Source organism: Papilio machaon, chromosome 22, assembly GCF_912999745.1.
Source record: "Papilio machaon chromosome 22, ilPapMach1.1, whole genome shotgun sequence".
Classification (NCBI taxonomy): domain Eukaryota; kingdom Metazoa; phylum Arthropoda; class Insecta; order Lepidoptera; family Papilionidae; genus Papilio; species Papilio machaon.
The window spans coordinates 262334-276346 of NC_060007.1; the positions used below are offsets into that span (position 1 = coordinate 262334).

The following is a 14013-nucleotide window of genomic DNA, read 5'->3' on the forward strand; positions in this document are numbered from 1 at the left end:
CTTTTTTTTTTTACATCTACGTATCTTGAATTAAAAGTACTTTAAGTGACTCATAGTAACATCTCATTGTAACCTTAATAAGGGCCATTCATAGTAATTCACATACAAATGTCAAGCGCGTTTTACAGAGCAAATCAGGAAATGATGGAAGGTTCTAGAAGGTGGAACTGCGTATATCGATTCATCGTATCGCATTTAACGACTTATATCAAACTCTATGTAGACGATGTAAAATGTTACAAGAACTGGTCATTGAGTGTGGAAAGAAGGAATCTTTTTAGGAGGGATAATTTGATTAATAATATCGAAATGTCTAGTCAAATATTTTTTCCTGATTGTCTTTTAATTACTTGAAATACTTTAAAAATATTGCAGTTTCATAGGATATTTAAATTCAATTTATTATTTTTCTAGCATTGACTGTTTGCCAATATCAGTTTAATTGACCAAAGCAATTTTTTTGTACATTTTCCTTATTAATGTTTGCACTCTGACCTATAGACATCACTTGTCATGTTGTACTAACAACAACACTTGTTATGTAGTACTTTAGTAAACTTTGATAATCCCCGCACGTCCACTTGTCACAATATTTAGCTCCGCTCATACTATTATTTGACACTCTGTTACTGTGGCCATTGTACAATTACTGCTGTTAATATAATTTTGGTTGTTGCACAATGTCGATCAAACGATCAAATCACAGTATTCAGTCAGATCACAGCCAGTGAACACGTATTTCGCTTTCGATAATATATATCTATTTTTACTTGTAAAGTCATATATCGTCAACCTTTTTCGCAAACACATAATGAAGACGTGCGGTATTTGTAGTGTCCAGTTTAACGATGGTGCTAAGTGTGGCATATGCAAAAAGCAATTGGACTTTGGTTGTGCCAATATAACCGAGTCAGGCTGGAGGAAGCTGGGCACAGAAAGAAGAGCCCAATGGAAGTGTCCGCAATGTCGTCCTTCCTCGCCTACTATGCCTGCATCTGCTTCGGAGCCGTCGGTGTCTGCATCACTTGACGTGATTTTATGTGAAATCAGAGATATAAGGCGACAACTAGTGAATTTGCCAACCTTAGTAGACGATATAAAAACTATAAAAGAGGAGCTTTCCGAGCTTAAAATGTTTTCCGAGTTCTCAAGCGGCAGGCTTGACGACTTTCAGGCTAAGCTTGTAGAACTAGAGGCCACAGTAGGCACTACCGTTGCATTACGGGACTCAGTGAATATTGTTCAAGCTGACATGGCCAAACTGCAATTTAAATTGGCCTCAGATGACCAAAGATCAAGACTGAACAATGTTGAGATCAAAGGCGTACCTCTGAAAACCAATGAAAATTTGTTCAGTATTATGGAGTCTATCTGCCGTGAAGTCAAATATAACTGCCCCAAATCGGCAATAAACTATATTTCCAGAGTCCCCATGCAGAACTCTAAAGAAAAACTTATCATAGTCAGCTTCTTAAACCGTTACATCAAAGAAGAATTTATTGCTGCAGCGCGTGCTGTTAAGGAACTTACGACGTCAAACTTGGGATTTCACTGTTCACCGCAGCGTGTCTACATAAACGATCATCTCACCGTCGAGTCAAAACAATTATTAAGTAAAGTTAAAGCCATAGCCAAAGAACGCAATTACACATTTGTATGGGTAAAGTATGGTAAAATACATATCAGGAAAAATACCTCGTCGAAAACTATTATTATTAGGAAGGAGACAGATTTAAACAAAATTATTTAAAATGTTATCCATCTTCTACGTTTATCTCCTTACAAGATTTTTATTTTATTTTTGTATTAAATTCATCAATCTGTAATAATATTAACATTTTACATACTTGGAAAAGGTTTAACACCCCTGCCTCGTTATTGAGGTCTGTAACTGCTCTTTGTTCAATACAATTAACTATCTGCAGCTCGCTCGCGCCCGCACTAATTAATATGCACTTCTATCTCCCATTCTGCTTTAACTCAACGATACCAAAGTTAACAAATATTTATTATACGAAACTAACTTCGATGCACCCACTTTCTATATGCAATAATATTAATCGTGTATTACTTAACTTCGATTTTAAATATATGAATGTTTTTAAAATTTATAATGATTTCTGTACAACTGTTGTTCTAACTTACAGGCGCGTATATCGGTGAACAAAAGTTAAATATTTTTTATCAAAACGTACGGGGGCTAAGAAGTAAAACCGATGCCTTTTATCGACAGTTGCAATTACATTCATACGATATTATTGTGTTGACAGAGACATGGTTAAATAGTAGTATACTCGATTCGGAGTTCTTTGATGAAAGGTATATGGTATGGCGACGTGATCGTGATTATAACTTGACTGGGCAGGTCCTTGGCGGTGGTGTACTCATCGCAACGCGGAGGGAGTTACTTGCCTCCCCGAACCCACTCTTGCACTCCACAGCCGAGGATCTCTGGATAAAAATTCGAATTAAAAACCGTGACTCACGCGACCATATAACTATGCACATCTGTGTTGTTTATTTATGTAAGCAGAGCAATGGTCTCTCATTCTCTTCGCAACTTGACAATTTTCTGTCGACGCTCAGTGGGACAGTGATCAACAACAATAATAAAACCGACATATTTGTGATATTAGGCGACTTTAACTTGAGTGGAATTCTATGGAGGTCCGATCACCTATGTTTTAATCCAGAGAATCACTCTAGCCGTGATGAAGTTGCGCTAGTGGATGGGTTATTTACGATGGGCCTAGGGCAGTATAACGGTGTGACCAATAGATATGGTAAAATTTTAGACCTAGTACTCTCGAATAACGTAGTTTCGGTAATTGAGTGTCCAGACCCCCTCGTTCCTATTGACGCCTACCACCCCGCACTACTAATTGACATCAAAGTTAGTTTGTTGCCACCTCTGGATTGCGCTCCAGGAATGCGCTACATTTTCAGTAAAGGAGATTTTGAATCCTTAAACAAGGACATATCCTCAATCGACTGGGACAAAGAATTTGCACAGCGGACTGTTGATGAGTCCGTTGAGTTTTTTAATGAAACCATAACACACCTACAAAATAAACATATTCCCCGTAAGAGAATTAATAATAAATCATATCCGGTGTGGTTTGACTTGCCTCTTATAAAAACCATTAAAGAAAAATATAAATACTTTAAAAAATTTAAGAATTATGGTAATAGGTCAGATAATCTAACATTCAAGCTATTGCGTGACAGAGTAAAAACCATGGAAGCTAAATGTTACCAAAATTATATTAATCGCTGTGTAAATTCTATTAAAAATAATCCCAAGGCTTTTTGGAGTTTTGTTAAAAACCGTTATAACTCGCATACTGTCCCTAGTACTCTTGTCTACAATAATGAATCCTTCTCTGATGGGAGTGCAATCTGCGAGGCGTTCTCTTCCTTTTTCTACACGTCTTTTCTTAATCCCTGTACCATTAACAACCAGTCAAAACAAAATGATAATCCAAACTTGCCCCCATTTTCCCAGTCAACATCGCCGCAATCTGATATATGTAGTGTGGAAGTTAAAGTTGACAAAGTGAAAAACATTCTTCGTAACTTAGATCTATCGAAAGGAGCTGGGCCAGATAACATTTCACCCAAACTTCTTGTAAATTGTTCCTCGACTATATCTTTGCCTATTTCACTTCTTTTCCAAAAGTCCCTTCAAATGTGCGTATTTCCTCGTATCTGGAAATCTGCGTACATCACGCCTATACATAAAAAAGGTCCTAAAAATGAAATAAGTAATTATAGACCTATCTCAAAGCTTTGCGTCGTCGCCAAAGTCTTTGAAAAAATTGTTCATGAGCAATTATATTCGGCCGTAGCTTCGTCTTTTACTCCATTTCAGCATGGTTTCTTACGAGGGCGATCAACAGTCACAAACCTCACACTGTTCAACGATTTCCTTAGCGAAGCTATGGACAGAGGCGACCAGGTAGATGTAGTATATACCGACTACAGCAAGGCATTTGATCGTATAAATTATGACATCCTATTACATAAGCTCTGTAATATAGGTATAAGGGGTGACCTACTTCGGTGGTTTTCATCGTACATTGACAATAGATCTCAGGCTGTCGTACTAAATAACTACATTTCGAGTTGGATTACTGTGCCTAGCGGTGTTCCCCAAGGCTCCTTGCTCGGGCCCTTATTATTTGTGATCTATGTAAACGACATTGCTTCCTGCCTTGAGTCTTCAAACCTATTGTGTTTTGCCGATGACATGAAAATATTTACCACAATATCGTCGTTTGATGACATGAAAGCACTTCAGGCCGATCTCTGTCGATTAGAAAATTATTGCGTCACTAATAAACTCGATCTTAACCCTTTGAAGTGCTCGGTAATTACCTATACTCGAAAACGTATGATATTTAATACTTCCTATACGCTGGGTGGTCAAAGTCTGCCTAAATACACAAATACCCGGGATTTAGGCGTTCATCATGACAGCAATTTGCTCTTCAATATGCATGTTGATACTATTGCCAAAAAAGCCTCCAAGTCGCTCGGGTTTATCATGCGACTCGCTAAATGTTTCACTGAAGCTAAGACTCTTAAAATACTCTACTGTACCTACGTCAGAAGCCATCTAGAGTATGCGTCGCAAATTTGGAATCCCCGATACCATAAATATATCGACAGGTTAGAAAATATTCAGAAACGATTCATTAAGTTCCTTTGCTTTCACCAAAGAATACCTTATCACTCTAAAGACTACATCTCACTTTGTAAAAAATTTCATTTATTGCCGCTGATCAACCGTCGTGAGACTGCCGATTTTATGTTCGTCCACAAAATATTAAAAAATTATATTGACTGTCCGGAATTACTATCCAAAATCAACTTTAGCGTACCTAGCAAATCCCGTCGATACAATCCCATTATAAGCGTACCGTATGCGTCAACCAACTACAGGCAGAATACGTGCGTGGTGCGTGCGAGCTCCAGTTTCAACATACTGTGCAAGAAGCATGATATAGACCCATTTGCAATTAGTGTGTCCTCAGCGAGGAGTTGCCTTAGCCGAGATTTTTTCAAATAACTTGAGCAGTAAATTTAATTACTTACTTTTATATTTCCTGTGCTGACTGACAAATTAACTAAACCAATGCTATAAGTGTGGACTTGTAATTAGCTGTATGTTAACTATCTTGTTTATAATACTGTTGTTTTCTAGCTGTAAGTCTGCCATGTAAATAAATAAATAAATAAATAAATAAATAAATAAATAAACAAAAACTATCTTCGATTTGAAGGTCACAGTAGGTTTTCTCTGTCGTAATACTTTTGTAGACATATACTGTTATCCCGCTCATTTTCTCTGATAAAGTTTGCTCTGAAACAATATGATTTAAGTGCAAGTATTTCTGCAGTGTAACTCTAAGGTTACAGTGATAAGTCGAAGAGCTCTAGCTAATAAAATGTCGCATGTCTTTCTGCATTCTAAAAAATGTAACTAGTTTTAGTTTGTGGATCGCGGTGGCTTTAATTTAACATTTGCCTATCCCCTCTGCTCATACTGTTATCACAATCCGGCAAAAAACAAAATGCTACGTTTTGCTGTACTATAAACAAAAAAGAAATGTGAGGTAAACACTCTTTGTTACAGTTACTTGCTTGTATGTAACGTATTGTAAAAGTTGTTCACCATCAATGGAAAATTTGTAAAAAAAAAGAAGTACTGAGTACTCTTGAGCCTAGTATGAGTTTTAACGCCGACGCAAAAGCATGCGATCATGTTGAACTTTACAAATGTCAATACATTAAGTGTTGTTTATTTTGTTTGCAGTGATGGTGGCATTAAATATACAAGTGACAAGATGGCGGCGAGCCGGCAACTTCGGCTGCTGCTGTGGAAGGACTACCTCATTAGGAAAAGAAATCCGGTAAGATTTTGTTATCACTGACTTACCGGAATTCACCACAATAATTCTACTGCATCGAGCGGAACTGACGTACATAAGTATTCAGGACCGTGATCTAGGGAGATAGGCTATGAGTTTCTATTTTTTGTGAACCTGTAACACCTCTGACCTTTCTATGTGACCTATAGCTATGCAATAGCTTTTCCTTCGGAAGTATAAGTATGATTCCGAAACTGGTCCAGGTGTGCCTTGGGGTCTGTCAACGACCCGGCAGGGCTATGTGCAGTACCTCATTACCTCATTGACTTGCTTGACAGGCAATTGATTTACTTTGTAGATAACACTGGCAGGCGTTGTGTGGGGCACTGTCGTCATAATGAGTCTCTACATCGTAAGGATCAACGTTGACAACCAAGATTATCCCACGTGTAAGTTTACTATTTTATTATATAATTTTACATACTTCTAGTAGCTTATTAATAAAATTGTTTATTAACATGGAAGTAAACAAGAATTAGAAGCGAATAAAATATGTTGCGTCATACATTTAGGACAGACGATTTTAATTTAAGGACAATAATAATCTTCTTAGTAAAACATTTGAACCAACATTACCTAGAGCTTAGTAACATTTACGAAAGCAACGTTGTACGCAGGTCAGTTTCCTGCCCGCGCGCTGCCCACTGCGGGAGTCATGAACTTCCTGCAGTCCTTTATTTGCAGCGTCAACAACGAATGCTCTCCAATGGAGGAATACGAAGAGATACCCTCGTATTCTAAATCTAAGTAAGTTTTAATATATAACGACAAGATTATTTCAATGTTCGAATTTCCAAAAGATCGTACTGAACTGGCTGAGTATGTCAGTGGTGCCATTAATATGTAAGCTATAAGAACAGTCTGTTTTTTTAACTCTCTATCACATATCAATATTACTATCACAAATAATCTTTGGTAACAGGTTGACACAAATAAAGCAGCAGTTCGCACCGTTGTTCTCAAACTCCTCGATTCTGGAAACAGCATCGTCGATGCCAGACGCGCTCAAGCTGCTCGCCACTGTGTCAGAGGTCGCTGATGTTCCCGACTTTGTCTATATAGCCAGTTAGTACTGTGTTTTAAAATCTTCGATGTAATGTAGAAAACCTGCATAGTTTATCATCAGACTAAATATTATCACACCGATTAGAATTTATTGAAATCTAGGAATTTAGTGATTAGAAAAGATCGTTATAAAGCTTTCGTCATTGATTTCAGAGCATGGTCTACGCGTAAAAGAACTGTTCCGGAATCCTGACAGAGTTAAGCGATATTTAAAAATAGAAATAGAAATTGAGGAACCACTCGCCAACAGTTTGATGGATTCAGCATTAAGTTTTGAGGGTGTAAGTAAATAAATTGTATGCTACGTAGCAGATCGTGAGAAAACTGCATTATTCCTATAATAATGCAGTCATGTAGGTTGATGCATAAATCTGTATAAAATAATCAATGCCGAAATTGGGAAACCATTGTAACATGATTGTGAATGTTGATTATATAATTATAATACAATTACAGATTATGCAAGGAAAGTTCAACACATGTGACATAGATTCGATGACAAAAACAATAAAAATGGATAAAAATAACATGGAGATGTTTGTGCAGAAGATTTGTTCACTTTCTTCATCAAGCATGCAAAAATTGACCATGGACTTATTACTAGAGATGGATTTGGGCAAATATTTACAGATGGTAAGTTTCAGATACGATTACGGCAACATAACTGCAGTCAAACTGCAGTTTTGCGAGGCATGGTATAATTGAAAGTGTAACTGTGTAAGTGTAACTTTTTTCAACATTATAAATAATAAAAAAAAACTAATTGAATTGTGACCTTAGATTCCTAATAGACATAACGTCTTAATTAAATTAGAAGAGATCATCAGATATTTTGCCCTGAAGTCAATCCACAGATGATTATGGTCATAAATATAGTAAACATAGTTAGATAATAATTAACAAATTATAGTTTTTTTTAAATTAACTTGTTACTTTATTACGTGCATATTATGACAACAGTTAGGCAACATGTACTACAAGTTATCGAAAGACGAGAGGATGTTAGATTTGGGGAAGATGGCTGGTGCGGTGCTGCGCATGGCGTCACTGCAAAGTTTCCTGCCGCCGGAGGTCACTGAGATCCTGCATAATGAGACTCCTGACTTCACATACATACAACTTGATGTGTTAGTATCACTTTAGAATGATTCTTTATTTAAATACAGCAAAGTTTTTTTCTGGTAGATGTTTAACTGAAATACTTTATAATATTAATAATGAAACAAGAGAATGATGTTGTTGAAGATAAGTGATACGTGATTTAACTTTTATTTTGATACAAAATTGAATTTTACAGGATTTCCAACGTCCTTGACTACTTCGAACCGAATTTCGGCGAGACACAGTCTTTCAAATTTATCAGAGACTTCGCAGATTCAGCCGTAATGGTCGTTAAATATTTAAATAAATTCTTAGAAAAGCAAAGAATGAAGTCTATTGGAACAAATAATGGACTATCTACTTATAGTGTAATGGGAGAAAATAAATTAAGATCAACTGTGAATGGCGTGTCCAATATATTTTCTAATGCTAAGGAAGCCTTCCAAGATTTAACTGACAACAGTGTTTCCATTGATATATTCAACGTGTAAGTATTTACAAAATACTACATTACAGAAGTTTCGGAAAAAGCTTAAAAAAATAAGCCTAAACATTTGGGCATTAAACATTCAATCCTATTAACAAGTTTGCACTTTACTCAACGTATATCGATTTTTACAGATTGTCTCGTATTACAAATTTCATTTACAAATGGCTGCCGGATAAGACGAAGCATGATGTATTATTCTACTCCACCCTGGTGACGAAACTGATAGAGGAGGCGGAGAAAGTGATCTACATTAACGTGCACTTGGAGGAAATAATGTATAATGTCACCCTGAGACATCCCCAAGGGATGGAGGCGGTGCTGTCCCTGCCTGCGCACATTTTTGAAAAGAGCTTAGAGGCTTTATCCGATCCGGAAAGAGTTCAGGTAAAATTATTTTGTATGTTCAAGATCATGATAATTTATTAACTTTTTATTCGAAGAAATACAATCTTTTTTATGATAAACTTCTGACTCTCTCTCTCTCTCTCTCTCTAACATTTGCAATAGGACAAATGGAGCCAAAACTCTTGCTTATCTTCCCACTTACATCGTCATTTTGTACATTTATAGCCATACAATATCTAATTCATTTTGTTTAATTTCTAGATTTTAACATCAAAACTGGACTCTCCTGGTGAGGTATTTTGTGATAAAAGAAAGTTACAAAAGTTCTTCGAGATAGACGTACCAGAAGTGGCCGAGTTACATGACAAGCTGTGCAAAGACTCGCTGAAGGAATACCTCAAAGATATGATACACTCTTTAGGAATCCTCAGCGTCAGGAGCAGTGTAAGTAAAGATAAATGCAATATTTATGAATATCATAACATATTTCCTCACGGCTATAAAGTGTATCGAAGTAGACCAATATGAGTTCTCTTTGTTCATTTATTTCTCAACCATAAGTTTACTCCATTCTATTAAGGCGAACCACAACATATGGTACGCTAATATTACTCGCCTCGATTGAGATCTAATAAGACCTATACAAAGCATTTAAAGGTTTGAATTTTATTTATCTTTTCAGATTAACGCGATGGCCTCACTTTTTATTCAAGAGACTTTAGGAAAAGACACAAATTCTCAACTTTATTCTTTAGATCATGACTTCGATGTTCTCAGGAACTTCAGTAGAACTATTAATAATTTGGATGACGAAGAACCGAGACACGTAAATTGGAGTAATGTTATAGATGTCAACACAAATTCTGACATCGTTAATATAATTCGTAATAAAAAACACGTTGGAAATCATATCTTGTAAGAAACAAATATGTATAATTGAAGTTCTAAATTCTTTCTTCGTAAACAAGCCGATAAATTAAATCGTTTGCCTTTGAATAAATCTTAATCTATATCTATGAAAATATTATAAAGCAGAAAGATTTGTATTTTTGTATGTACCTAATAAACTCCAAAACTACTGGACCGATTTCAAAAATTCGTTTGCCATTAGTAAGCTACATTTCAACTAAGTAACATGGGCTATATTTATTATATTTATATTATATATATTTATATTATATTATATTATTATTTCAATTCCACGCAGACTAAAGCTAGTTTCATTTAATAAGTAGGAATTGCTAAACCAACAAATCTGAGAAACTTAAAACTTTAACTGGGAAACATTTTTATTTCAGAGTCACAGTTCACGTGGCGCTGGCCAAAGCGGTGGTCAAACAGAATCCTGTATTAGAATATAAAATAGCGCCATTCCTAATAGACGCTACAACGATTATAGAAGCTTTGAACAAAGACATAGATAACACGCCAGTAGAAGTCGCGGAAAAAGCCAAAATATTATACCCAGCTGTACTTACAACTATATTGACTACTGCATTAGAACAGCAGAAGGTACTACGATTTTTTTTTTTATTTAGAAAAATTATTAATAGACAATAGTAGACTAAAACGACTAGAGTATAATTAAATTTATTTATTATTTGATGATTCATCAAACATGATGAAGTGTATCAAATAAAAAGTTTGACAAACATGAAAAAAATGTTTATCTTTTCAGATAATAGCGCATTGATGTATTTCATATCTTTTTCAGCTGTTCAAGTTGCTGACAACTTTCAGTCTAGATTCAATGTGTAGAGGTGTTGTTACCGCTTCGAAGTATTTAGAATTTCCACCAGACGTAAACAAAGAAGAGGTTGTAACAACTCTATGTAATATCAGCGAAGTATTCGAAAATGTATTGAAACGTGATTCAAATCTGGGCAAAGCTGTTAGTATTTTTAAAAGAAATTTATGATGAAATGTTATTCACAAAATAATGAGTAAATTTTTAATAAATAGCTAAACTTCTGTTTTAGATAAAATTAATAATGACAGGAAGTGGAAAAACATCTGGAATCCAATGGACGAAACTCATAGAAGGTCTTCGGAATCTGTACAAAAAAATAGATAATTTCTATCCTTACTTACTTGAATATAAAAGCTACGGTATGAACGAAGAGATGAGTCGTAATGTTGCGAACATGATAAAAGAAGTTAAGAAATTCTGGTTCAGTCCAAGAAATTGGAGCATGACCTTAAGGTAAATACAACAATATTTATGATAACAATTAAAAAAGTAAACATTATTTATTTTTATTACGTTCATTTATTAAAATGTATATTATTATATACTTACATAATCCTACTTTGATTGGAATGTCGTTAAATTAACTTATGATAATGTATTTTTATTTTTCGAAATATCACGTACAAAAAATTCATTCTTTTTTGATTGGATAACGTACAGTTACCTATTTGACACCTCATTATATAAATTATCTGGTAAAAATAAAAAATGACGGTTGGCTTAGACGAAACCAATCAGCTTTACCCAGACTTATTAGTATCCAAATTAACTATGATTGGTCGACTATAATAATTAAATATAATTAATATTTAATTTTCAGTATGAAACTGGCATTTGAAATCTTAGATCTTATGGACCGGGATATCTTCGATATAACGAGCGACGTTTGGCTTCAGTTTAAATACGGCATCGGTGTGATTACGGGCCCGATGCTGCTCATAGACGATGTGGTGAAGTTAATTCAAGGTATTCTTCACAAACAGACATTACAACAATAACCCAATAATCAAACCTTAAGATTGATCTAAAGAAAGATTAATTCAATTGACTACTTCATAGATTTATGTCAGTAACGCTTTGATTTATGTTGTACTTTCAGCTATTCTAAAAAACGAAACGATTACATCTCCCTTACCGTCAGACACGGTAGCCAGCTTGAAGCGAGTCATTCCTTACTTCCCGCAGCTGCTTCACGAGACAGTCGACCTGGTGGCCAGAGATGACACAAAGGTGAGATCTATAAAAGTTTTTGACTTGACAGGAACTATGGAGATCGTAGGATTAAAAACTAAAATAAACAGACAAACCCAATATGTAACGAAATGACAATGTGTTTTTGAACAGTGGTTTCAAAATAGGTAATGCTTGATTAGGTTTTCACACGTGTACAGTTTCAACTTCGATTTTTGTTTTACAGATAGAACCAATAATAGAAATAATGAACGCAAACAAATCATGGCCGTGTTCCGACACCAGTTTGGGTGACATTCTGAAGTTGACCAACTCTTCCAAAGAGACTGTGAGAGGCATAGAAAGCCTACTGTGTATGTCTCAAAGTACACAGAACGAATGGAACTTGTATTTAAAATCTAAATATATTTTTAGAGACGTAAGTAAATCTCGATAAAAAGCAGTTAAATAACTTGATCAGATTTTACTTTGTTGAGTGCAGAATTAAACATTCTGCCAAAAGGATGATATACCGGTAACCATGACCTTTGCCTTTTTGGTTAAGTAAAAATATAGAGGATAAAAAGAGAATCGCGCGGGAAGTCTACGTGAAAACAACGAAATGTAGTATATAATATATTAAAGATAGATGGAATTGTTTTTGTAAATACCTAAGTGAATTTAACAAAGAAAATGAAGCATTTGCTGTCGTGCTGATGTTTTTAATTTATACAACTTTTAACAGGTTTTTTTTTTATTAATACAGTTAAAAGAATTAATATTTTAATTATTTCTTGTTTTTTTTCAGCAGTCAAATCTAAACAGCAAAGACTTTGGGCCGCACATATTTCTCCGTTTTTCGGGAGCATTTGATTATTTTATAGAAGACTTTGATATAGTCAAAAATATTTTGCTGGACGCACTAGACGAGCCTGCCGATAGCGTTACATTGATGACAGCCTGGCGACATGCTGTCGATGTGTTAAATAATACACAAAGCGTCCCAATTTTAAGGTAAATAAACGGTTATTTTTCTTTTTTCCCTAAAGACGCGAAGGATTTTTTTGTCGCGCGTATGTAGTCAGTAAGGTTTTATGTTTTTTTAATAAGCAATACGTAATGGTTTTTAGAAATTTGCCAACAAATAAAAATAAATAAATAAAATAACTTTATTGTTTTCCCTATGGGTAAGGGACTGGTGTCCAAACTAGGGTGATACCCTGTGTGATGGATCACCAGGCGCCCGCCCCACAGACCACAAAATATACAATTCAAATCAAACATACTACAATCAAATTTTACAAATTTTACAAAGTGGTTATGATTTTAATTAGTTATGGTAACAATTAACAATGTTTATATTTTTCTACAGAGTTTATTACGTCTATTATTTCAAATAAACGTAATAAACAGTATTAAAATAAAAAAAATCATAATCCTCAGGAATCTTTTCACCAAGATGGACGTTGTGTTGAACTCAATTCATGTGCCAGTGAAGCCTGGCACTCCTTTGGTCAGTTTGTGGCGGTCTTTGTTGAACTGCGAGGGCGATTGCAGCGACCTCGCTCGCACCACAGTTCTTAACATTCTCAAGTTCCTGTCGCTCACCGTCAGCAATGTAGCTGATGACCTGTTGTCTTATTTTAAAGAGATCAATGGCAAGTATTGTAAAATTGCGGCTGATCATGCTAAATTAAATCTGTTATCTTTGTCTACTCTTGGCTTAATATATTATACACTAAGAATATTGAAAACACATTAGTTATCGGTCGAACTGATTTAGCCGAAAATTGATGGGGTAGCTAGAACTAGGAGACGGACATAGGAACTTTTTTTATCTTGTGTGCATTTTTTTTATTCCACGCGGACGAAGTCGCGGGTAAAAGCTAGTATATTATACACGAAGAAAATTGAAAACACATTAGTTATTTTGTTTAGTTTTGTGTTTATTTAATATAGTTTAAGTGTAAAGTGTAAATCTAATAACTAAATTTTCAGAACCGGACGCAAATTTACTCCAACTGGTGGGTTTTACAAAGAAAACGAGTCTGTACTTGCTATATGAAAGGTTGCCGGACTTTATCGGAGTGTTGGCAAACTCATTCGTTGATTTCGGCTTCATGAGCCAGGTAATGACTGAGATATCTACCATTTAGGAT

The 14013-nt window shown here is 35.2% G+C and overlaps 1 protein-coding gene across 1 annotated transcript in view; it reads left to right on the forward strand.

Annotated features, from left to right (window-relative positions):
* LOC106715101 overlaps positions 1–14013 on the forward strand; it is a 63120-nt gene that overhangs the window by 28952 nt on the left and 20155 nt on the right. The window contains exons 2-21 of the mRNA XM_045683420.1: positions 5819–5915; positions 6232–6322; positions 6551–6680; positions 6856–6998; positions 7152–7279; positions 7455–7631; positions 7959–8125; positions 8296–8586; positions 8721–8973; positions 9196–9378; positions 9617–9849; positions 10233–10446; positions 10649–10825; positions 10914–11137; positions 11505–11650; positions 11784–11914; positions 12102–12293; positions 12663–12868; positions 13298–13512; positions 13853–13983. Of these exons, the coding sequence (XP_045539376.1) occupies positions 5850–5915; positions 6232–6322; positions 6551–6680; positions 6856–6998; positions 7152–7279; positions 7455–7631; positions 7959–8125; positions 8296–8586; positions 8721–8973; positions 9196–9378; positions 9617–9849; positions 10233–10446; positions 10649–10825; positions 10914–11137; positions 11505–11650; positions 11784–11914; positions 12102–12293; positions 12663–12868; positions 13298–13512; positions 13853–13983 (3498 nt within the window). The 5' untranslated portion in view covers positions 5819–5849. The remainder of the gene's footprint in view (positions 1–5818; positions 5916–6231; positions 6323–6550; positions 6681–6855; positions 6999–7151; positions 7280–7454; positions 7632–7958; positions 8126–8295; positions 8587–8720; positions 8974–9195; positions 9379–9616; positions 9850–10232; positions 10447–10648; positions 10826–10913; positions 11138–11504; positions 11651–11783; positions 11915–12101; positions 12294–12662; positions 12869–13297; positions 13513–13852; positions 13984–14013) is intronic.